Source organism: Rhinolophus sinicus, chromosome 16 (assembly GCF_057876585.1).
Source record: "Rhinolophus sinicus isolate RSI-liver-muscle chromosome 16, RSI-T2T, whole genome shotgun sequence".
Classification (NCBI taxonomy): domain Eukaryota; kingdom Metazoa; phylum Chordata; class Mammalia; order Chiroptera; family Rhinolophidae; genus Rhinolophus; species Rhinolophus sinicus.
Window position 1 is genome coordinate 147,806,472 of NC_142516.1, and position 23,398 is coordinate 147,829,869.

Genomic DNA, 23,398 nt, shown 5'->3' on the forward strand with positions numbered 1-23,398 from the left:
AAGACACACTTTACAGAATCAAGCCTACACTACCAAGTAAAAGACTAGTGAACAATGAACTGAGAATGGGAAGAAAACTATTACTCTGTCCTGTCCTTTTAAAGAGCAAAACTTACTCTCCTATCCCTCCACGCATCCCTATGAGTTCAAGAGTATTAACCGTTATTTTTAAAATGAGAAAACTGAGTCTCAAGAATTTTAATTTTTCACAAGTCACAGGGCTAGGCTGTAATGGTTACAAGATTTAAACATAGGCCTGTTAAAATCATTCTGAAGTTTTTTATTTTAAGATAAAAATAGTGGCACCTCCCACATTAACACTAATGTCTATGCAAAGATATGGTTTGGGGTGAAAAAAACAACAGTTTACTAAGAGGATCTCACCATTCCCTATGTGTTCAAATAAAAATTCAGTCTTCCACTGCCTTCAGCGGAATAGCTATAATTTAGCAACTTTACTCTTACATCCAATTTACTAGGATAAAGAATATTCCTTCCCCTAAAAAGCATGTCTTATGTTGATAGCCTCAGCCAATACAGAAAAACTAGGAATGAGAGGCAAAAGCTACCTCGAAATTTCTCACATTTATTCTGCTGCAAGGTAGCACCACGATATTTACACAAGAAAGCATATAGCATACCAGCTTCCTATCAATTTAATAAAATGGAACACAAAATAGTTTCCACTTTTTCTCTAATACTGTAAGGTATATAATGGTCTGTTGCGGGAATGTCAACACATCCTTTCACAAAAGGCAAAATCATACATATGTCTTTAATCACTAACAAATAAAGAGTATAACTGATTCCTGGTGGAAAAAAATCAACTGTGAGTCTTCCATAGACAAAACACAATCTGGGACAGACATTTTAGGTATTCTAATCAGCTTTGGAGAAAGAATAAACAGTGGCATTTAGGTCTGGGGAAGGGTACACTTCCAAAAGCAGCATACCACCTGGGAAAGAACTCTGGGAGAGGAAGTCAAGAAACCTCAATTCTAATCCTAGCTCAGCCTGCTATTTCTACAACTGGAGCAAACCACTTTTAACCCCCTCTGCTCTCTAAGAAATTTAAGCTTAGATGACTTTTCTCTAGGGTCCCTTATTAACCTAAACCACTATTATTCAAAAAAACAAAGCTTAGTAAAAGGGTATCTAACATATGCAAGCATTTGATAATTGTTGAAGGATATGCAGTTAATCCCAACCCAATGTGTGGGCCAAGAAGATAGAGGCTCGGATCTCACTTACTGCTGAACTACTCTGAGAATAACAAACAAAAAAAACGGAAAAAAAATAACAAACACGCAGCGCTACGTGGTGGAAATAGAGCTAATGATAGCTGATATTTGAACAGCGCAGGGGTTAGGGATGTCCAACCCTGCACTGTTGAAAATCCGCGTTTAAGTTTTCACTCCACTCTGGGCCCTCGCATCCGTGTGTTCAGCCAACCTAAGAGGTTTTCCATCTGCGGTGCGAATGCCAAAAGACTGTTTTCAATGCACGGTTGGTTGGATCCTCAGCTTTGAAACCACCATACAAAGGGCCAACTATATTTCTTGCAAAAAGCTCCACGTATAAGAGGACCTGTGCGGTTCAAACCTGTGTTGTTCAAGGGTCAGCTGTACATAGATTCTAATAAATATGAATTACACATTAGGGTTCTAGGATACCTTTGGAATAAAAACCTCAGGATTCTACTAGATGGGCTCATGAAGAATAGACTGAGTTACACTTGGCCCAACAGGAGATTTCTGAATCCCAGAACAATTCAGAAATGTGTAAGCCACCAAGTTCTAAGAAATGTTGGGTTGGCTGACTCAATGTATACTATGTTTCCTTTCAGGAAATTATACAAATAACATAAAACATCTATGCCACACAATTCTTAAAACTAAACCAACTGTATTATAAGTTACACCTGGCCAAAATGTAGGAAACCACGTAGCACTATACCTAACTGATCAAAACCTTTTTGGAATCTTATTAGTATTTAAAAATACTTGGTTCTGAAGATCTTAGGGACTATATTTTACCACCATTATCAAAAAAGAAAGCATACAGCTTGTACACATGTGAATTGGTGATAACCTGGTCCAAACTTTTAAAAACCATGGATGTCCCTGGTCAGCCAGGTAACTAGAAGTGAAAACGGTACAGCAGACAGAACTGTAAGAGCAGAACAAGTACTAAGGAGAAACAAGGGCTTGGGCCTTTCCCACAGTGAGTATGGATTAGTTTGTAGTCAGCCCATAAACATTCTCTTTGTTCCTGTTTACTTCTAGTGGACTTTCATGGAAATTCAAAGTTATAAAGAATATAGGTCATGGCCGGCCTGGTGGCTCAGGCAGTTAGAGCTCCATGCTCCTAACTCCGAAGGCTGCCGGTTCTATTCCCACATGGGCCAGTGGGCTCTCAACCACAAGGTTGCCAGTTCAATTCCTCGAGTCCCGCAAGGGATGGTGGGCTCTGCCCCCTGCAACTAAGATTGAACACGGCACCTTGAGCTGAGCTGCCACTGAGCTCCCAGATGGCTCAGTTGGTTGGAGCATGCCCTCTCAACCACAAGGTTGCCAGTTCGACTCCCGCAAGGGATGGAGGACTGTGCCCCTGCAACTAGAAAAACGGCAATTGGACCTGGAGCTGAGCTGCGCCCTCCACAACTAAGACTGAAAGGACAACAACTTGAAGCTGAACAGAACCCTCCACAACTAAGATTGAAAGGACAACAACTTGACTTGAAAAAAAAAAAAAAGTCCTGAAGTACACACTGTTCCCCAATAAAGTCCTGTTCGCCTTCCCCAATAAAATCTTAAAAAAAAAAAAAAAAAAAAGAATACAGGTCAAAAATCAGACAGTTTTGTAGAACTATAACATTTTTTTTTTTTCCCTGCAGGGAATAAGTTGGCAGAAATCTTCTAATTTGGACTTATACACAGAATTATGTTTATTGTTCTTCATTAAGCATATAACTGGCTACAAGCCCAGTCCAAAATTCTTTTAAGACACTTCCTAGCAACGGGAGTTCTAGGGAAAACTTTAATCAACTCCATTTATAAAAACTATTTAGCCTATCATAGTCAAAAGGAGAAAGGTCAGCATGTGCAAAATGACTTCCCAATAACATACTGCATTAGTTATCTTCTGCAAGAATAAAGATTTCCTATATTTTCCACACTTAGAAAGGAAATGCCTGCTAACACATGGGAAGTAGCATGACCTTCAGAGTCACAAGACCTGGGTGAACTCTTTGCTCTACTGCTCCATAGCTATGCAACATTGAGCAAATCATTTCTCTGGACTCCCGTTTCCACCTATAAAATGTAGGTGATGACACCTCCCCTGCTTTCCTACAGAATTGTTAAAAGGATTAAAGGAGCCTTTATAAACTGTAAAGCACCAAGGAAATGTAAAGTATTATACACAAAAACTAAATCTAATTATGCAGGAAAAATCCCCTTCTTTCTTAAAATCATACCAGATCATTGGGAGTTACCTTTAGAGTAATAATGTAGTAATTAAGAGCTCTGTTCTAGACTCAGACAGATTTTGACCTGGGTTCCAATGTTGGCTCAAACATTTCTTAAATATACAGGACATTTCCTCATATATAACCTGGGTGTAACAACAGTACTTATCTAGGACGTAGGAAGCTATGAGAATTAAATGAGAATGTATAAAATGCTAGCATGGTTTTGCTATCTTAGAATAAGCATACAAAGTCATCTACGCTTTTTTAACAAAAAAAGGGTGAAATGTACAGCTTTTAGACAAAATGGATACCTGCTTCCAGCCATTGGAAACAGGGAAACGAATATCCTTCTCTAAACTAAGATAGAGCCTACTTTCACATTCTAAACGTGACCTCATGTGCACAGCCAAAACTGGTAAAATCCAGTAGCGATTATCTTAAAGAACAATTTCAACACTAGATCTGCAAAAAACTACAGTTTCTCTCAACATATCCACAAGTGGATTCAAGTGAATAACAGTAAAACCATTCTGTTAACAGGTTAATTCCTTATCAAGATGCACTCTGCTTTGAATAAGAAACTATCTTCAAAACTGAGTCAAGAGGGCTGGCCCAGTGGCTCAGGCGGTTAGAGCTCCGTGCTCCTAACTCCGAAGGCTGCCGGTTCGATTCCCACATGGGCCAGTGGGCTCTCAACCACGAGGTTGGCGGTTCAACTCCTCGAGTCCCACAAGGGATGGTGGGCAGCACCCCCTGCAACTAAGATGGAACACGGCAACTTGAGCTGAGCTGCCTCCCAGATGGCTCAGTTGGTTGGAGCACGGGCTCTCAACCACAAGGTTGCCGGTTCGACTCCCGCAAGGGATGGTGCGCTGTGCCCCCTGCAACTAGAAAACGAGACTTGGAGCTGAGCTGCGCCCTCCACAACTAAGATTGAAAGGACAACAACTTGACTTGGAAAAAAAGTCCTGGAAGTAAACACTATTGTCCTGTTCCCCTTCCCCAATAGAATCTTTAAAAAAAAAAAAAAAAACCACACGGCAGGCCTCCACCCCCCAGTTTCTAACTTGCAGTCCTGGGGTGCTGCTGGAAAACTTGCATTTCTAACAAGTTCCCAAGTAATGCTGCTGCCGAGAACCACTGCTCCCGAGTTCCTCAGGGGATGAGACTGAAGTTAGTCTCCAACTGGGGCCCCTTCCTTGCTTAGCTTTTACTCCACACTGTGTCCCGCTTGCTTCACTCTTCTCTTGACCACCATCTACACAAAATCCCTTTTCAGGCTCTGCTTCGAAGAAACCGACCTACCCCACCTCCACAGAACTGTTTTTACACAACTATAACTTTCATAAAGTGCCAGATTAACAGCAACCAGTGAGATGGGAAATATCACTGCATTTTTTTTTTTTTGTAAAATGAGTAACAAAGAAGGTACTTATTGAATTGTTAGGACAAGGCTTGTTTATCCTGATGAACAAATGCTCTTTACTATAAGAGACGAACAGCTTTATTGCTTAGCGCATTCCTCTTTTCCATTACTATTATGAAGCTCAAACTAGTTTTTGTGCCCAAAACATATAAATTTCCCTTTTCTCTTTTTTACTAAGTTGGTTAACATGGTATAATAAAGGTGCTGAAGTCACATCAAAGTTTGAATCGTGGATCTACCACTTAACTGTTGTGTGACCTGGGGTAAGTTACTTAACCTCAGCTGTAAAAAGGAGAATCATTTGAAGGTGATTTGATGATCAAATATGAACACAGCTCCTTTCTCCTCTGCCATTTTCAGTTAATCCCAGAATCATCTATCAACCTGAGAAAGTGGTTTCCGACGACTTCCCCTGTCCCACACCCATTACATGACCCCACAAATGACAAACAAGATGAACCATCCTCTGTATGTTATAAACTCAACCCAAGTTTTTTAATGTAACTAGTGTCTTGATCTTCATGCTTCAGCCTTCCTAATCTCTAAAACACCACACTATTCAGGGGCTTAGGTCAGTGCCTTCAGAGTCATTTTTTTATAACTGAGATATAACTCACATCCCATAAAACGCATCCTTTTAAAATATACAACTCAGTGGTTTCAGTATACGCGTATTCACAAAGTTGTGGAACTATCACCACCATCTGATTCCAGAACACTTTTTTATCACCCCAAAACCCCTCAGCTGTTAGCAGTCCCATCCCCACTCCCAACCACTAATCCACTTTTTGTCTCTATATCTGCCTATGCTGGACATTTCGCGTCAACCGAGTCCTACAACATGTGGCCTTTTGTGTCTTCCTTTTAAGGGTCCTTGGTTCCTCTCTTTCCTTACATGTCCCTTCTAACCCAACAGCAAGTACTATTGGCTGTAGTTCCAAAGTACATCCCACGTCGAACCAGTTCTCACCAACTTCGGTGCTACCACGCTGGTGTGAGCCACCACCATCTCTAGCCTGAACTTCCACAATGGTCTCCCGGCTGGTCTCCCTGAATCCACTCTTTCCAATTTTGTAAATCCATTTTGTTTAGAACTTTTAATGGACTCTATTAGGATAAATTTCTAACATAAGCTCCAAAGTGACTGTTTTACCTTCCTCATCTCCTAACATTCCACCCTCATTCACTCCACTCCAACCACACTGGCCACACCACCTCTTCATGCAATTACACCAAACTCAATCTCATCTCAGAGCTTTTGCCTGGGCCTTCCCTTAGAAAGCTAGTCTCCCAGATAGTCACATGGCAAATGGGTCAGTTTTCTGTTCAAATGCCACATGCTCAGAAATGTCACTTCTATTTCCTTAGGTAGCCCCCACCGAACCCCACGCCCCAACTTTATCCCATTATCTTTTTTTTTCCCTTTCAGAGCAATTACCACTCTTTGACCTTATCTATGTATATGAATACTGTCAGTCTCCGCTATTCAAATATAACCACAATGAAAGCAGACGTGTTTAATATTATGGCCCCAGCACTAAAGAGTATCTGACACATAGTAGGGATAGTGGATTGAATGGTGGCCCCAAATTGATGTGTCCATGTCCTGGACCTTGTCAATTTGACCTTTTTTGAAAAAAGGGTCTTTGTAGCTATATTAAAGGATCTCGAAATGAGATCATCCTGGATCCTGTCATGGCCCTAAATTCAATGACAAGTATCTTTTTAAAAGAAGAGGAGAGGGCACAGAGGGAGAAGGATGAGAGAAGGCTATGTGAGGGCAGAGGCAGAGATTTGAGTGGTACAGCCACAAGCCAAAGAATGCCTGGAGCCACCCCAAGCTCCAAGAGGCAAGGAAGGAGTCTTCACTAGAGCCTTCCAAGGGAGTGTGGTCTTGCTGCAACTTGATTTCAGATTTCTGGTCTCCACAAATGTGAGAGAATAAATTTGTGTTGTTGTAAGCCACCGGGTATGTCCCATGAATGCTGTATTAGTTTTCCTGACTGAAATTATAAGTCTATATCTTCTAACATTTTTGAAATTCACTTTCATTTTTATCTTATTATACTGATCTCATCACAGTTTATGGTCCTTTTCATTAATGAAAAGGTCAACAGGAATTCAAAATAAATATAAACTTTTTTTTTTTAATCCTACAAATGCTCTTTTTTTTTTTAAGTATATATTTGCTTCAACTATTGGAGAGTATCTTCAATACAAAACAATACTACTGAAATTATTTTCATTAAAGACCAAAACTTTATTAAATTCTTCCTTCAATCTTTATTTTTATTCCTTCATGTCTCTACGCCAGGGGCCAGGGACATGGTGAAGCAATGTGTTTTAGTTTGTTCTGATCTGTTCAGTGCATATCTTAAGCATTTAGCAGATGCTCCACAAACACTTTTTTTTTTTTAAGTGGAGAAGTATAATTTTTTTTTTTTTTTTTTTAAGATTTTATTGGGGAAGGGGAACAGGGTTTTATTGGGGAACAATGTGTACTTCCAGGACTTTTTCCAAGTTAACTTGTTGTCCTTCCAATTTTGGTTGTGGAGGGCACAGCTCAGCTCCAGGTCCAGTTGCTATTGTTAGTTGCAGGGGGCAGAGCACACCATCCCTTGCAGGAGTCAAGGAGTCGAACTGGCAACCTTGTGATTGAGAGACCACTGGCCCATGTGGGAATTGAACCAGCAGCCTTTGGTGTTAGGAGCATGGAGCTCTAACCGCCTGAGCCATCGGGCCAGACTACAAACACTTTTTGAATGGATAGATAACCACATCTCTAGCTAAATAGATGGATGGATGGATGAATGCTATGTTGCCTCCTCTCAAACTGTTCCTTTATATCCTATTGTCTCTTCTTCCTCCTTTCAAATCCTAATTTATGGTAATAAGATTGAGTTTATTCCATTAAATCCCTTGGTATCCATGGGTGATTGGTTACAGGATTCCCCACAGATAACAAAAACCTTGGATGCTCAAGTCCCTTATATAAAATGGTGTAGTATTTGCATATAACCTATATTTGCATATAGGCTGCAGCAGAGTATGACTACCTATCACTTCGTTCACGTGGATTCAGTGTAATAGTGCTCAGAATGTGGCAAATTCAAGTTTCGGAATGTTATGGTATTTTTTTCTGAACATTTTTAATCCATAGTTGGTTGAATCCATGGCAAAACTCTTAAATACAGAGGGCCAACTGTATTAATTCACCCACTATTTCCCTCAGAGTTCACTTATTCCAACTCTTACCTCAGATCACTGACCCAAAAACCAGCCAATGGTTTCCCTCTTTCTTCCCAGCAACTCAATATGACTTTTGTAGTCATCTAACTCCAGATACCTAAAATGAAACATTATGTTTCTACAAAAAAAAAAAAAAACCCTTCTCAAATTTCCTTTTTCAACCCTGTTCTCTCATCTACCCCCATTTTTTTTTTTTTTTTTTAAAGATTTTATTGGGGAAGGGGAACAGGACTTTATTGGGGAACAGTGTGTACTTCCAGGCCTTTTTTCCAAGTCAAGTTGTTGTCCTTTCAATCTCAGTTGTGGAGGGTGCTGTTCAGCTTCAAGTTGTTGGTCTTTCAGTCTTAGTTGTGGAGGGCGCAGCTCAGTTCCAGATCCAGTTGCCTTTTCTAGTTGCAGAGGGACACAGCCCACCATCCCTTGCGGGAGTCGAACCGGCAACCTTCTGGTTGAGAGGACGCGCCCCAACCAACTGAGCCATCTGGGAGCTCAGCAGCAGCTCAGCTCAAGGTGCCGTGTTCAATTTTAGTTGCAGGGGGCGCTGCCCACCATCCCTTGTGGGACTCAAGGAATTGAACTGGCAACCTGTGGTTGAGAGCCCATGCTCCAACCAACTGAGCCATCCAGGAGGCAGCTCAGCTCAAGGTGCCGTGTTCAACCTTAGTTGCAGGGGGCAGAGCCCACCATCCATTGCGGGACTCGAGGAGTTGAACTGGCAACCTTGTGGTTGAGAGCCCACTGGCCCATGTGGGGATCGAACCGGCAGCCTTCGGAGTTAGGAGCACGGAGCTCTAACCGCCTGAGCCACCGGGCCGGCCCTACCCCCATTTTTTTATATAGGAATCATTTAGACAACTAATTTCCTTCACTGTCTTGATCAAAAATATCACCATGTTTTCCCTTATTTAGAAAAGGGTTTTACCAATCACTCCTCTATTCTGAACCTCTTAAGAACAAAATAAAATCCAAAAAGCATATGTATAAATACATAAATGTCCATAAGCATTTTATTATACCAGAAACTGGTTTCTGTAATAATCTTAGAAGATTTTTTTCCCAAATGATTATCAGAAATCTATCAACATGTTGGAAAGATTTACTTCCAGGCAATTCTAAAGTATACAGAAATACTTAAACATCTCTTCCCCTGACTAGATAAGAAAATCATCGACTCTAGGGAACATAAGGCTTACCCATTCAAGCATTGTAGATGCATCATATAATGAGACCACCACTCAAATGAGAGACAAAAGCCATGCTTTGGAGTTATGCCATCCAAGATACAAATCCTACCTCAGCCAACTGTATCCTTAACAAGTTACTTAATTGCTCTGAGCTTTGTTTCCTCTTATATAAAATTGGGATTTTTTTACCTAGTTGTTATGTGGATAAGACATAATATATGAAACCCATATAAGGCATAAAAAGTTCAATAAACTGTAGCAATTACCATAAACCCAACATCCTGGAGCCACTGAGAAATGTAGACAAAAGAAAAAACTGGGTATTTAAATAGAATGTGTTTAAAAAGCTGACACAGTGTATAAATGTGTAACTATTACATTGTTTTTTACACCTGAAACTAATAAAAAAATTAAAATAAAAAGCTGATACACAAAACAAATAAGTAAAGGCTAAAAGGGGAACTCCACATACACCCTAAAAGCAAACAAATTCTGTTAACTGGCTAAAAGAATGGTTAGAATTCTCTAGACCAGAGTCTAGAATTAGCAGTCTGCTTTCCAACCAAATGGTTTGCAGAGGTGGAGGAAGAAACGGGAGGAATAAAATCTGCAAAAGGTTCTGCTTCAAACATAGACTCAGTGGAGCATATTTCAAGTTCAGAGCAGAGAAGCACGGAGAGAAGCTAAGCAGCATCTCAAGTTCCCCTAAAGCGTTAGTGAACCACAGAGACTCTTCCCACCTCCAGGAGAAATTCTTTACTGGCAAAACATAACTCTCTACTCCAATCAGTATTGTCACACATTCAGCACCCATTTTGTCAAACACTGTGCTAAGAACACAGAAATAGACAAGATGCAATCGCTGCCAACATGTTGAAAGGAAAAAACCAGGTAAGAAAAATCAAAGCTTATATATCATACAGTAACTGTATGATAAAGTGCATTTACAGTAAATACAGTAACAACTTTGCTCTCTCAGCCTCTCCAATCTAAAATATGGCAGTGTAATCCCTCCTACCTCCAACATGAATGGCTTCCCATTGCTATAAGATAAAGACCAAACCTAATAGCATGAGCTAAAAGGCCCAACGTGGTCTGACTCATCTATCTCCCCAGCACCATCTAGCCTCAGAAGGCTTTTCTCAGTTCTTCTATCTTGTCATGCCCTCTAGCCACAGGACCTTTGCATGTGTTATTCTCTCACATATAACACTCATCTCCTCTCTCTTTGCCTAGAAAAGTCACTTTGTCCTTCAAAAGTTGTTTCACTTATCACTTCTAAAGGAAAACACTCCCTTACTTTACACAAGCAGTATGAATAAGAGCATAGGTCCCAGAGTTCCAAACCCTCGCTCTGCCACTTACAAATTCTGTAGTTTTGAGCAAGTCACATAACACCATGCACCTCAATTTCTTCATCTGTATATGGGGATTATATTGCTCTTGTGAGAATTGAATAAATTAATTCAAGTAAAGTATCTTAACGGTATGTAGGACACAGAGCTCAATATCTTGACTTGGTCAAATCCCTCCATTCCATTTTCTTACAGCACCAGGACTTCTCCTCTAACAGCATTTTACACTTATTTGCCTCTCCCTAATAGACTAAAATTTCTAAGAGAGCAGAAATGATATTGTTCCCTAGAGATGGTACCCAGGAAGTATTCAATAAAGACTTCTTGGAAAAATTGCTGAAAGGAAGAAGCTGAGGCCCAACTAAGTGACTTGTCGAATATAATACAACACTTCATCTGTGTGACTCCAAAGACCATGCCTTTCCCGTACACCATGCTGCCTCCTATGTAAATACATCAGTCTGACAACTGAAATTGATGTGGCCAACAAAGATTAAAAGATTAAAGAAGGGTAAAAATTACAAGACACAAAGAACATCATGCTCTTTGATTGTCTGCATTCTGAAGTTGACACAAAGGAAATACAAGTGCAGACTTACTTCCATTGCCACGGTCAGCTCCAGCTCTCACATTGCTCACCTGGGTTCCCTCCTCTTTACAAGAGTAGGACGGGCCAGAGCATCTCTAAAGTATCGTCCAACTCTAAATTTCAGTGACAATAAACCAAGTTATGTGCCAATTTTTAAAATGTTTTTCAAAGGAAGTTTAACAACCAGACTGAACCAAATGACAGGTGGTTTTCAGGGAGACCTTCATTTTAAAGAATTTGTTCAAGTGACTTAATAAACCCTATTCACAAAGTAAGCTAGGTAGTCTTTGCTTAGAAATTACAAGTGACTCCATGTTGAGAAAAAGTGTTAACAGCCACATACATACACTCCAACATGAGTTCAGGCTGCCACCGTGAAACCCTAGGACATACAAAACGGTGGTGAAAATGTGTTTAAAATGTGTTTTAGAACAGTACAAAATTCAGGCTGAACAGAACAGAAAAAAAATAAATTCACAGGACGCATATACAGTATACTAGGATGTAATGCAATTAAAATAGGCTTTCAACTCAAATGTAAAAGATAGTAGCAATCCTGACATCGTATACTTTAAAAGTTGAGAGAAACTCACTTCTGCTGCAATCCACAGCTCCCTTCAAAGTAGGAAAGAGGCAAGAGAAAACAGAAACTGTAAGGACCCTTAAAAATACACCCTGGAAAGCTTAAGCCAGAGCCCTAAGACACAAGATCGTCTGCAAGAGAAATGCAGGTACGTTGCTGCCAGATGGCTGTCAGCCACTCCCAGAGACAGAGCAGAAAACATGCCTGCTGACGCTCCGGGCCCCTCTGCCACCCAGGATCCTCGGAGGACTACCAGCTGCAGCAAGGGACGCCTACTCTGCCCTTAGTCCAGCGCGGCCTCCAGAAGGAAGGGAGCGAGCGGCCCGGACCTCCGCGGAATTGGGGCCGCGGATGTCGCCCGGGAGCCACCCGGGCGCTCTCTCCCGCACTGGGCACCGCCAGGCGGAGCGGGCCCGGGAGACCAGTGAAGTCCAGGCCCGCGGGGAGTCTCGTCGCTCCTCACCTTCAGGGTCCACAGCGCTGCGCTCCGCATCAGCTGATGCGGCGATCGCTGCCCACGCCGTCCCGCCGAGATCAGCGATGCTGCGCTCACCCAGAGCCCCGCCATTGTCGCCCAGGCCTACCGGCGTTCTGCTGACCTCTCACCCCTCCGAAGGGGGCGGAGAAGGGGAGAGGCAGCGCTTCGGCCAATCATGAGCCAGCGATCGGCGGCCCCGCCCCCTGCCGCGCAGGAAGGGTTGGAGCTGGACGGGCTCAACCTCAGGAGCTGCGAGCCCCGCAGCTGTAAAGGCGCGCGCTGGGACCCGGAGGGAGGCGGGAGGGCAGGCGGGGCTGCCGGCGGGACCCGACCCCGGGAGTGAGCGAGGCGGGGAAGACGCTCGAGTTCTGGCAGCCCTTAGTCCCCGCCTGTTTGAGGTAAGCCCTGTGCCAGCGTCCACTCTGCAGCCGACATGCAGCCAGGCCACTCAACGTCAGGGAGTCACCTCTACCCCGTGATCACCCTGCAGTCCTGAGTGTTCTAAGTTACCGACATGTGCCCAAACTATGGTCTTGTGTGTTTGAAGGCATACATCGCAAAATACCAAACTAAGGTAAGGTTTTGGACAAGTGCAGTAACATACAGAAATTACATTCTAGGTCTAGCAATCAGAGATGCGAGCTCAAGTCCTACCTCTGCCTCTGTAATACCTGTGTGTGAGGGGCATTAGCCATAACCAGTCAGTTTCTATCCAGTCAGTTTCTGACCAGAGTCAGTTTCTGTTGCTTGCAAGCAGGTAGCCTTACTAGTACAATTACTAAGGGCCAGACCTTGTGCTACAAGTCTCAAATTCTGTCTCATTTAATCTTTTTTTTTTTTTTTTTAAGTTTTTTTCTCTTTTCCCCTTCCGCCTCCCCTCGCCCCTGCCTGCCCTTGGTTAAAGCCATTGTTTCTCAGTCTATCCCTGGCCCATGCTGGAATTATGAGCCCTGCGGTTCCCCGGGGGCTGCCGGTCAGGCTGCTCACAGCAGCTCATGGCAGCTTACCGCAGCTGTCGCCGGCCGCTCACGATCAGGATGGCTGCCGGCCACTCACGGTAGCCCACAGCAGCTCATGATGGTTGCCAGCCACTCAGGGCAGCTCCAGAGAGAGCTGTTATTCAGTCTTGGCTGGAGAGGGGCGCAGCTCACTGGCCCATGTGGGAATCGAACTGGCCACCGCTGGGGCATTAGGAGCACAGCGCTCCAACCACCTGAGCCGCCCGGCCAGCCCCCTAAATTCTGTCTCATTTAATCTTTAGGAGAACCCTAATGGTTTATATATTATGCTGATTTTGAGAAACTGAATTTATGGAAAGTCACTCAGCTGGTAAATGGTAAAACTAGGTTTCGAACGCAGGTTGTGTTTAGGGACTAGTCTTTTGCTTTATTTTGGAAATTTTTTAACATACACCAAAAAGAAAAAAAAGCAATATTATAATCCCCCAAGCACCCATCACATAGCTTCAATAAATCAACATTTTATCAATCTTGTTTCATCTATTCTCCCTTTTTATTCTTTGTTGGAGTATTTTAAAGCAAATCTCAAACACCAGGTCATTTCACCTATAAATAGGCCAGTAAAAGGGGCTCTGCTCTTAACTATTTTGCTACTCCTACAGAGTCACCTTGCAGGAGTTACAAAGCTAAGAATGACCTAGCATGTGTTACAGCATGGCAAATGCCAATAGAGATACAAACAAAATATTTGGAGGTATCAGAAAAGTGACATTTAATGGGATTTTAAAATGTAAGCAGGAACTCCCATGACAAACAAAATGAAAACGAGTATCAGTTTCACAGGATTTCTCATTTTGTATCCAAGACTGGAATCATTTCCTACTGAGGAAACCTGCTTTTCTTTTCTCTTGCTTTTTCTTCCTCCAATTTTTAACCCTTTTGATTGTTCTCTTTAGATCCTGTCTGTTTTGTCTTACAGAAGTTCTTTTCATGAAAGGCATTTGTAGCAGAAATTACTTGTTCCAATCATATCTATTCTCCACTCATTCCTTTAGTAAGAGAGTTCCTGAGTTTTAGATAAACACATGGCCACGTAGCTAAAGGCTGCAATATCCAGCCTCCCTTATTAGAAGTGTGGCCATGTGACTAAGGGCTGGGTTATGGAATGTAAGGATTGTGCCCTTAAAGAGTAGGGGCAAACCGTCTATTTGCCCTTCTCTCCTTCCTGAAAGAAGATATGCTGGTTGGTGCTGGAGTAGCCATCCTAACCCACAAGACAGGAGCCCTGAGTTGAAGATATCAGAGCAATAAGATAGGAGGAGCCCAGGTTCCTAACACCATGGAACCATATTATCAGCCTTCTTTCGCTAATTCAAACCATATTACAACGCTATAGTAATCAAAGGAGTACCTATGGTATTGGCATAAAAATAGACACAAAGATCAGTGGAACAGAATAGAGAGCCCCAAAATACATGTATATATGGTCAATTCATGTATAACAAAGGAGCCAAGAATATACAAAGGGGAAAGGACAGTCTCTTCAATAAGTGATGTTGGGAAATTGGACAGCCACATGCAAAAGAATGAAACTGAGCCACTGTCTTACACCATACACAAAAAGTCAACTCAAAATGGATAAAAATTTGAACATAAGACCTGACACCATAAAACTCCTAGAAAGAAATATAGGTGGTAAACTCCTTGACGTTTGTCTTGTCAATGATTTTTTGGATTTGACACCAAAAACAAAGTCAAGAAAAGCAAAAATAAGTTTTGGGTTTTGTTTTGTTTGTTTGTTTTTAGCTTTACTACATCAAACTAAAAACTTCTGCACAGCAAAGAAAACCATCAACAAAATGAAAAAGCAACCTACAAAATGGGGAAAAATATTTGCAAATCAAAAATCTGAGAAGAGGCTAATAGTTAAAATATATAAAGAACTCACATAACTCAATAGAAAAAAGAAACAAACAATCTGATTAAAGCATCAGCAGAGGCACTAAACAGACATTTTTCCAAACAAGACATACAAATGGCTAACATGTACATGAAAAGGTGCTCAAAATCACTAATCATCAGCAAAATGTATACCAGAGCTACAATGAGATATCACCTTTAGAATGGCTGTCATGAAAACGACAAGAGATAACAAGTGTTGATGAGAATGTGGAGAAAAGGGAACCCTTGTGCATTGGATGGGAATGTAAACTGATGCAGCCACTATGGAAAACAATATAGCAGTCCCTCAAAAAAATCAATAAAAGAATGATTCAGCTATCCCACTTCTGGGTATATATTCCAAGGAAATGAAAACAGGATATTGAAGAAATATCTGTACGCCCCTGTTCATTGCAGCATTATTCACAATAGCCCAGATATGGAAACAACTTAAGTGTTGAAGGATACCATTTCCCCGAAAGTAAGACCTAGCCGGACCATCAGCTCTAATGCATCTTTGGAGAAAAAATTAATATAAGACCCAGTCTTATAATGTACAAGACCGGGTCTTATGTAAGACCCGGTATTATATTAACTTTTATATTATATTATTATATTATATTATATTATATTATATTATATTATATTATATTATATTATATTATATTGACCCGGTCTTATAGTAAAATAAGACCAGGTCTTATATTAATTTTTGCTCCAAAAGACGCATTAGAGCTGATTGTCCAGCTAGGTCTTATTTTCGGGGAAACACGGTAGCAGAGTTTCCCACCCCAAAATATGGACTTTGGCATATTGATTATTTTAGGATGGTAAATTTTAAGAAACAGCACATCTAGGAGAAGCTCTAAGAACCCAGTAGAAGTTACCTTTTGTAAAAGGACATTTACATTTGTAAGGGAAATTGCTACCTGTAAGGCTTTCCCTCCTTGTACCAGGCCTGCCTTCACAATTAGTGGAGAAGGTGTGGACTTAATCTGCCTGACAGTCTTACCCTTGTGTACTGTGCTTCCTGATACCTCCCAAAACTGACTCTCCACCCCCAACATCTTTGTCTTTAGCTGAAGATGGTATTTAAGGTAATGGCTTCCACCATTGTGGTGAGTTACTCAGTGTTCCTGGCTGTCTCCCAAGTATACAGGAGGTATACATGTTATTAAACTTTGTTTTTCTCCTGCTAATCTGTTTTGTGTTAATTAATTTGATTATTAGTCCAGCCAGAAGAACTTGAAGGGTAGAGGTCATTTTTCTTCCCAGATAGTGTCCATCAACAGATGAATGAATATATACAAGGTATGATCAAACAATATGGTGAATGTTTAAATTTTTTAAAAAATTATTACAGTAAAAGACACATTGCCATTAATCCCCCTCAAAATACTCCCTCTCGCTTCAAACACACTTATCCCATCTTTCTTGCCACTTTCTGAAGCAGTTCTGGAAGTCCTCTTTCATAAGTGTCTTTAGTTCTGCTGTTGTGGCTGCTTCAATGTCCTGAATTGATTCAAAACGTTTACCTTTCATGGTCATTGTGACTTTGGGGAGAGCCAGAAGTTGCATGGTGCCAGATTATGGTCACTGCAGATCACCATAAACTAATTTTAACATTTTGTGTTTCTTTAGCACTTTTTTGCAGTTTGAAACAAAATTTCATGCACTGTTCATGATCCATGATTTAAGACACACTTTAAAACACACCTTCTCTCAACCGTAGCTCACACCCAACTGACTGCACCAAACAAGTTGAAACTTGTCACACAGTTACTAAGATTCAACGATCCCTGCCTTTCCATTGGATGGCACTCCGCAGCAGCATTCACTGTATTTTGTGGTCACACCTTGTATAAATGTGGCCAAATGGCACATGTTGCTGGACTACACTTGGTGTGACACTCCTCTCTCTAGGTAGATAGACAGGCAGATAGATAGATGACAGATAGATAGATAGATAGATAGATAGATAGATAGATAGATAGATAGACAGATAGATAGACAGACAGAATGGAATATTATTCAGCCATGAGAAAGAAGGAAACCCAGCCATTGGCAACAACATGGGTGGACCCTGAGGGCATTATGCCAAGTGAAATGAGCCAGACAGAGCAAAACAAATACCACATGGTATCACTTATATGTGAAATCCAAACAATAAGAAAGGAAGTCAGATTCACAAAAACAGAGAGTTAAAAAGTGGTTTCCAAAGGCTGAGTGACAGGTGAAATAAGGAGAGTTTAGTAACGGTACAAACTTTCAACAGTAAGGTGAATAAGGTCTGAGGATCTAATGGAAAACATGGTGAGAATAATTGTATTATAGAATTGAAATTTGCTAAGAGAGCAGAATTTAATTGCTCCTCACCAAGAAAAATGAATATAAAAATAAAAATATGTATGAGTGTGTTAATTAACCAGATGGCGTGAATCCTTTCACAATGTATACTTATATCAAATCACCATGACGTGCACTTTAAGTATCTTACAATTTTGTATGTCAGTTATACCTCATTAAAGCTGAAAATTTTAAATAAGTATGTTTAAAAGACTCCTCAAAATTGTCAAGGTCATGAAAAATAAGGGAAGACAGAATCTATCACAGACCAGATGTGGCTAAGGAGACATGATGACTAAATGCAATGCAGTATCCTAGGTTGGATCCTGGAACGAAAACCTGTAAAAACCACTGAAATCCAAATACAGTCTAAAGTTTAGTTAATAATAAGGCACCGGTGTTGTTTTCTTCGTTTTAAGAAATGTACCATGTTAACAGAGGGTGTTAACATTAGGGGAACTCGGTGACAAGTGCATGGGAACTCTCTGTATTTTGTCTTTACAACTTTTCTATAAATCTAAAATTATTCCAAAATAAAAAAGTTGATCACCACTAAAAAAAATAAAAAAAGTAATTGAAAAGTAGGGAAATGATATTCTGGGTAAAGGACTTCCAACACAAATCACAAATAGTAGGACTTGAGCAAAGAAAGTATTTAGAGACAAAGCTGAAGAGAAAGGAAGGGCCAGGTCTTGAAGAAAGTAAATATTATACTATGAGGTTTGTGGTTTTTATCTTTGAGGCCAGAAATCACAATGTGGCAAAAAGTGAGCCATATATGGCACAAGGCTACATTGGTCTTCAGTGTGTGTGTGTGTGTGTGTGTGTGTGTGTGTTAAATTGAATTAGTTAACTATATTCAAAATATGGCAGCTTTTACATAAAATTCCAAATTTTCTACTTCTCTTGAGATATCAAAAGGTTCAACAACGCAGGGATTCCCATCCAAAAACATTCAAAGACAACTCCATTTGCCATACCTGGTCCTTTTCTCTACAGGTGCTTGTGTTTTTTATTTTTATCCCTATTCTTTAGGTGGGAAACCTGAAGCATCTTAACCCAGGAAGTGATATTATATTTGCATTTTAGAAAGTATTTTGCATCATTCTAGAACTAGAGCAAAAATGTCCATGTGGATAAATACCACAAAGATGGAGGGGGAAAAAAACATAAATAAACTAAACACAAGTTGCAGAAAAATATACACAGTTGGATACCATTTTTATCAAAGCTTTAAAATATGTGTAACAATCTCATGAAAGAACACATACATAAGTAATAAAGGGATGCAATAATGTATTGGAATGCTAGTCTATAAATTTGAAAAACAGGTTACTCTTCCCAAGGGAAGCTGTATTAGTTTCCTAGGGCTGCTATAATAAAATACCACAGACCGGGTAGCTTAAACAACAGATTTATTTTCTTACAGTTCTGGAGGTTAGAAGTCCAAGACCAAGGTGCTAGCCAGTTCAGTTTTTGTTGAGAGCTCTCTTCCTGGCTTATAAATGGCTTTCTTTTTGTGTCTTCACATGGCCTTTTCTCCACGCACATGTATGCAAGCAGAGAGAGAGAGAGAGAGATCTGTTATCTCTTATAAAGTCACTAATCCTACTGGTTCAGTGTCCCACCTTTATGACCTCTTAACCTTTAATTACTCCCATAAAGGCCCTATCTCCAAATATAGTCATAACCAGGGTTGGGTCTCCAACAAACGAATTTGAAGGGAATACATTCAGCCCATAACACTTCCTAAGAGGGGTCACACAGAGCACACTTTTCCCCCAACAATGAAAATGTGTATGCAATATTTCTGCCCAGGGAAGGCTATTAGAGACTCAGTGACCAACGTTTTTATTGGGGGCTGGTCATGTAGACGCCCTCTGCCTAGCATGGAAGATTCCCAGAAGGAAAGCAGGTGTTCAGCATAAACCACATTGTTTGCACCATCTAAGTACAATGGCCCACACTGATCAGTGGGGTATAGTGGGAACACCCTATTATCCAACCAAGAGCCAACCGCCAACCTTGCAAGCAGGCCCTTCTTTTTTTGTTTTTCCCCCTTCTTCCGCCTCCCACCCCCCACTCCAATTTGAGCCATTCTCAGTCTAGTTGTGTAGGACACAGCTAGGAGCACGGCGCTCCAACCATCTGAGCCACCTGACCAGCCCACAGGGCCTTCTATAGATAGTCACTTCTGCACGTTTACCAATGACCTCCTCAGCTCTGCTTTATTACCCCCACCTCCTGGATTAAGATTACTGAGATACCCAATTGCTAAACATTAAAATTGGTAATTGTGTACAAATTATTTAGAGTCTACTTTTCAATACCATTGTCAATCAAGGACAATCATAGTACATTTATGACTTCAAAGGACCTGGAGGTTCATCAATGTCCTTACTGGCCATAACATGTTCTCTCTCTTCCAAGGTAATCATTGATTATATCCTTCTAAATTAATTGTGTGTCGTACTTCAAGCGAGAATCCCAGAGTGCTAATTAACATAGTAGGCAAGATCTTCAGTCTTTTTACCATAGCAGATACAACTTGGTGACCATCTTAATCCAACAAGGGGAGTGGAGACACTTTAAAACATAGTCAAAGATGCTTCTATGGCATACCCACCTACCTGCAACCAAATCCTGCCAAAACTGTAAAGAGAGAAAAGACAATAGAAGCAAAGCTTCTCTGAGCACCTCCAAATGGATTGTATAAAATTGTCCCAACAATGGGATGGGAATTCAGGGAGCTGGAGCTATACATTGTCATATTTCACTGTATGCATGTTTTCTAATTTTCCTATGTTCCTTCACCTTTTTCAGTGTAAGGCTCTGGATTGTTGACAAACAGCTTGTTACCTCTTAACTATGGTACCTATAAGCAATGGTTTGCTGAGGCCAAATAGAAACGGTTTATGAGAATCAATTGCTAAATTGTCAGGAATCTTGCCAGCTGTTTGTTAAATCCTGGGTAGCTTGAAATCAGCCTGTGGAAATACTTACACAATGGAAAGCAGCAAACACTACAATCGGGGCCTCCTCGACTCCCACTCTCCCAGAGAATCTATTGTTAAATGCTTATCAGCACACCACTGCCTAGAAACTACCCATCCCCATCCCTAATATTGCCCTTTGCATCCTTAGTCACTTCTAGGCTTATGTCCAATACTGGCTACAATTTGCTTATGACGTGGCTAAAACATGCAATTAAACCAACTGTTGAGTTTGTATTCACTTTCCTTTGGCGACCACCCTGGTTCACTTGGTACCAGTTTCTAGTTATCAGTTGGTTCCCTTGATAATTAGACTCAACCATTAAGTGACTTTTTAGATGGCAAACACCTCAATAGGCCAGAAAACCAGAAATCTGAAATTCCTTATCATATTGTACTAGAAAGGGAGAGTCCTATCTCCACTTGTGGACCTTTCATGGGTACTAGTGTTTGTAACTAAATTTTCACAGTAACAGAGCTTTACAAAGAAGTAGGAAACAGATGGCACATATTCAGAGGTTATCTCACCTTTACACACCCTGCAAGACTGGCATCTACTTAAGCTCAACCTTGAGTTCTTTTGCTTTAGATCTGGCTCATAATTTCTCTACTGGCAACTACTAACAGCTAGCAAATGGCTTAGATGTAGCATCTCTACATTAAATGCTTTTAAAAATAAATTCAGTCACTGGCACTAACCAGACCAATCTTGATGAGTGACACTATTTTATTACTCAAGGTCCTGCTGGACATTTATTTCCTTTGAAAATTTACTTCGCTTGAAATTATGCTTTTCTTTCACAACCTTGTTTCGCTCCAAAGCAGGATGTTTCTTGTTAGAAGGAGATGGGAAGATACAAACATTTCTCACGTCTGGGAAAGGCAGGCACCACTGCTTGTCAGTACAAACCTGGGCATCTTGACACAGGCCTGTGCATTTAACTCCTCTCATTAGAAAACTGATACTCCCACACAGGTGGAGGGATCCCAGTTGTTTCTTTTCAGGCACAAGTTCACCTCACTCTGAGTACCTATTCTTTCTTAAAGTGGGCACTAAGCATTTTGGCTTAACCATAAGGCTGCAATTTCAGGCTGGGCTGCTTTTCAGGCTGGAGAACTTCATATGTTGAATGGTAATGGTGTAACTCTTGGCGAAATGCTAGGCTTAATTCCACTGTAATTATTTGTGCAATTATGAAATTGATATATATCTCCTATAAATATCATCATAGGGACTGTTCCTTTATTACTCATTGTTATATCTCCTATGTCTGACATGTACAGTAGGTACACAATAAATGTTTTTTGAATTAAAAATACATATATTTCAGTTTATATTGATAGGTGCAATTCAAAGTTAATATTATAGTTCTTTTTTACTTGGCTTAACTTGGAAATTCTGATCCATAATAACATTAATTTTTACTTTTTTACTTGTTTTATAGTATACAAAAGTATATTTTTATTTTATAATATACAAAAGTACAAAAACAAGATTACCAACAATAAACTTATCGAATGCAGTTCAAAATACTTTTGCAGTTTTTTCCTTGAGAGTTTATATAGAAAATGTTACAGTAGTCTATGTTCCAAAGTTACTTCAATTGTTTTCTCAGTGTGATTACATTTTATATTTAGTTCCGTTCATTTGTTTGTGTCTGTGTTCAATGTTAGGGTTTGTTTTTTCTTATTTGATTTTATTTTTTTTTGAATATGTAATTGTGATTCAGAAATCAAAACTATAAAAAAAGATACTCAGAGCTTTTTTTTTTTTTTTTTTTCTTATTGGGGAAGGGGAACAGGACTTTATTGGGGAACAGTGTGTACTTCCAGGCCTTTTTTCCAAGTCAGGTTGTTGTCCTTTCAATCTTAGTTGTGGAGGGCGCAGCTCAGCTCCAGGTCCAGTTGCCGTTTTCTAGTAGCAGGGGTGCAGCCCACCATCCCTTGCGGGAGTTGAACCAGCAACCTTGTGGTTGAGAGGACTCGCTCCAACCAACTGAGCCATCTGGGAGCTCAGCGGCAGCTCAGCTCAAGGTGCCGTGTTCAATCTTAGTTGCAGGGGCAGAGCCCACCATCCCTTGGGGGACTCGAGGAATTGAACTGACAACCTTGTGGGTGAGAGCCCACTGGCCCATGTGGGAATCGAACCGGCAGCCTTCGGAGTTAGGAGCACGGAGCTCTAACCGCCTGAGCCACCGGGCCGGCCCCACTCAGAGAATTCTTGCTCCTACCCTTATTCCCTATACCCATTCTACCCATCCTCTATAAGTAACTATTTCCGTTTTCAAAAGTTTGTTTTTGTTTTTTCACAAAATAAGCATATAAAGTGTGTGTGTGTATATATATATATACACACATACATACTTATACTGTACATACTGTATATACATGTATAAGTATTTGCATATGTGTATATGTGTGGATATGCCCTCATTTATTCAACCAGTCATCTATGGATAGATAGTTGGACTTGTCCACAAGCTTTTCCTATTACAAATAATTTCACAATGCAGAGCACAGTGCATATCACTTTGTATTTGCATATCTTCAGTTAGGTTTCCAGAAGGATCACAGTGTCAAAGGGTAAATCACACATAATTTTGTTAAATATTGCCAAATTTTCCCTGCAGAGGGGTTTTGCCCTTCTGTAATCCCACCAGCAATGTGTGAGAATACCCGTTTCTCCCCAGGCTTATCAACAGAGTGTGCTGCCAAGTTTGTAGATTTCTGCTGGTCAAGAATTGGGAAGGGTGTGAGATTTTACCCTCCTTGTACACTAACAAGTCAGACAAACATGGTTTTGTGGGTGCTGCCAGAAGACGT

General features: G+C 40.7%; 1 protein-coding gene across 1 annotated transcript in view; it reads right to left on the reverse strand.

Moving 5' to 3' along the window:
* The window catches only part of PCCA (propionyl-CoA carboxylase subunit alpha), a 358,009-nt gene extending 345,548 nt beyond the window's left edge, over positions 1-12,461 (reverse strand). The window contains exon 1 of the mRNA XM_019754213.3: positions 12,322-12,461. Coding sequence (XP_019609772.1) covers positions 12,322-12,426 — 105 coding nt within the window. The 5' untranslated portion in view covers positions 12,427-12,461. The remainder of the gene's footprint in view (positions 1-12,321) is intronic.
* Between the last annotated feature and the right edge of the window lie 10,937 nt (positions 12,462-23,398).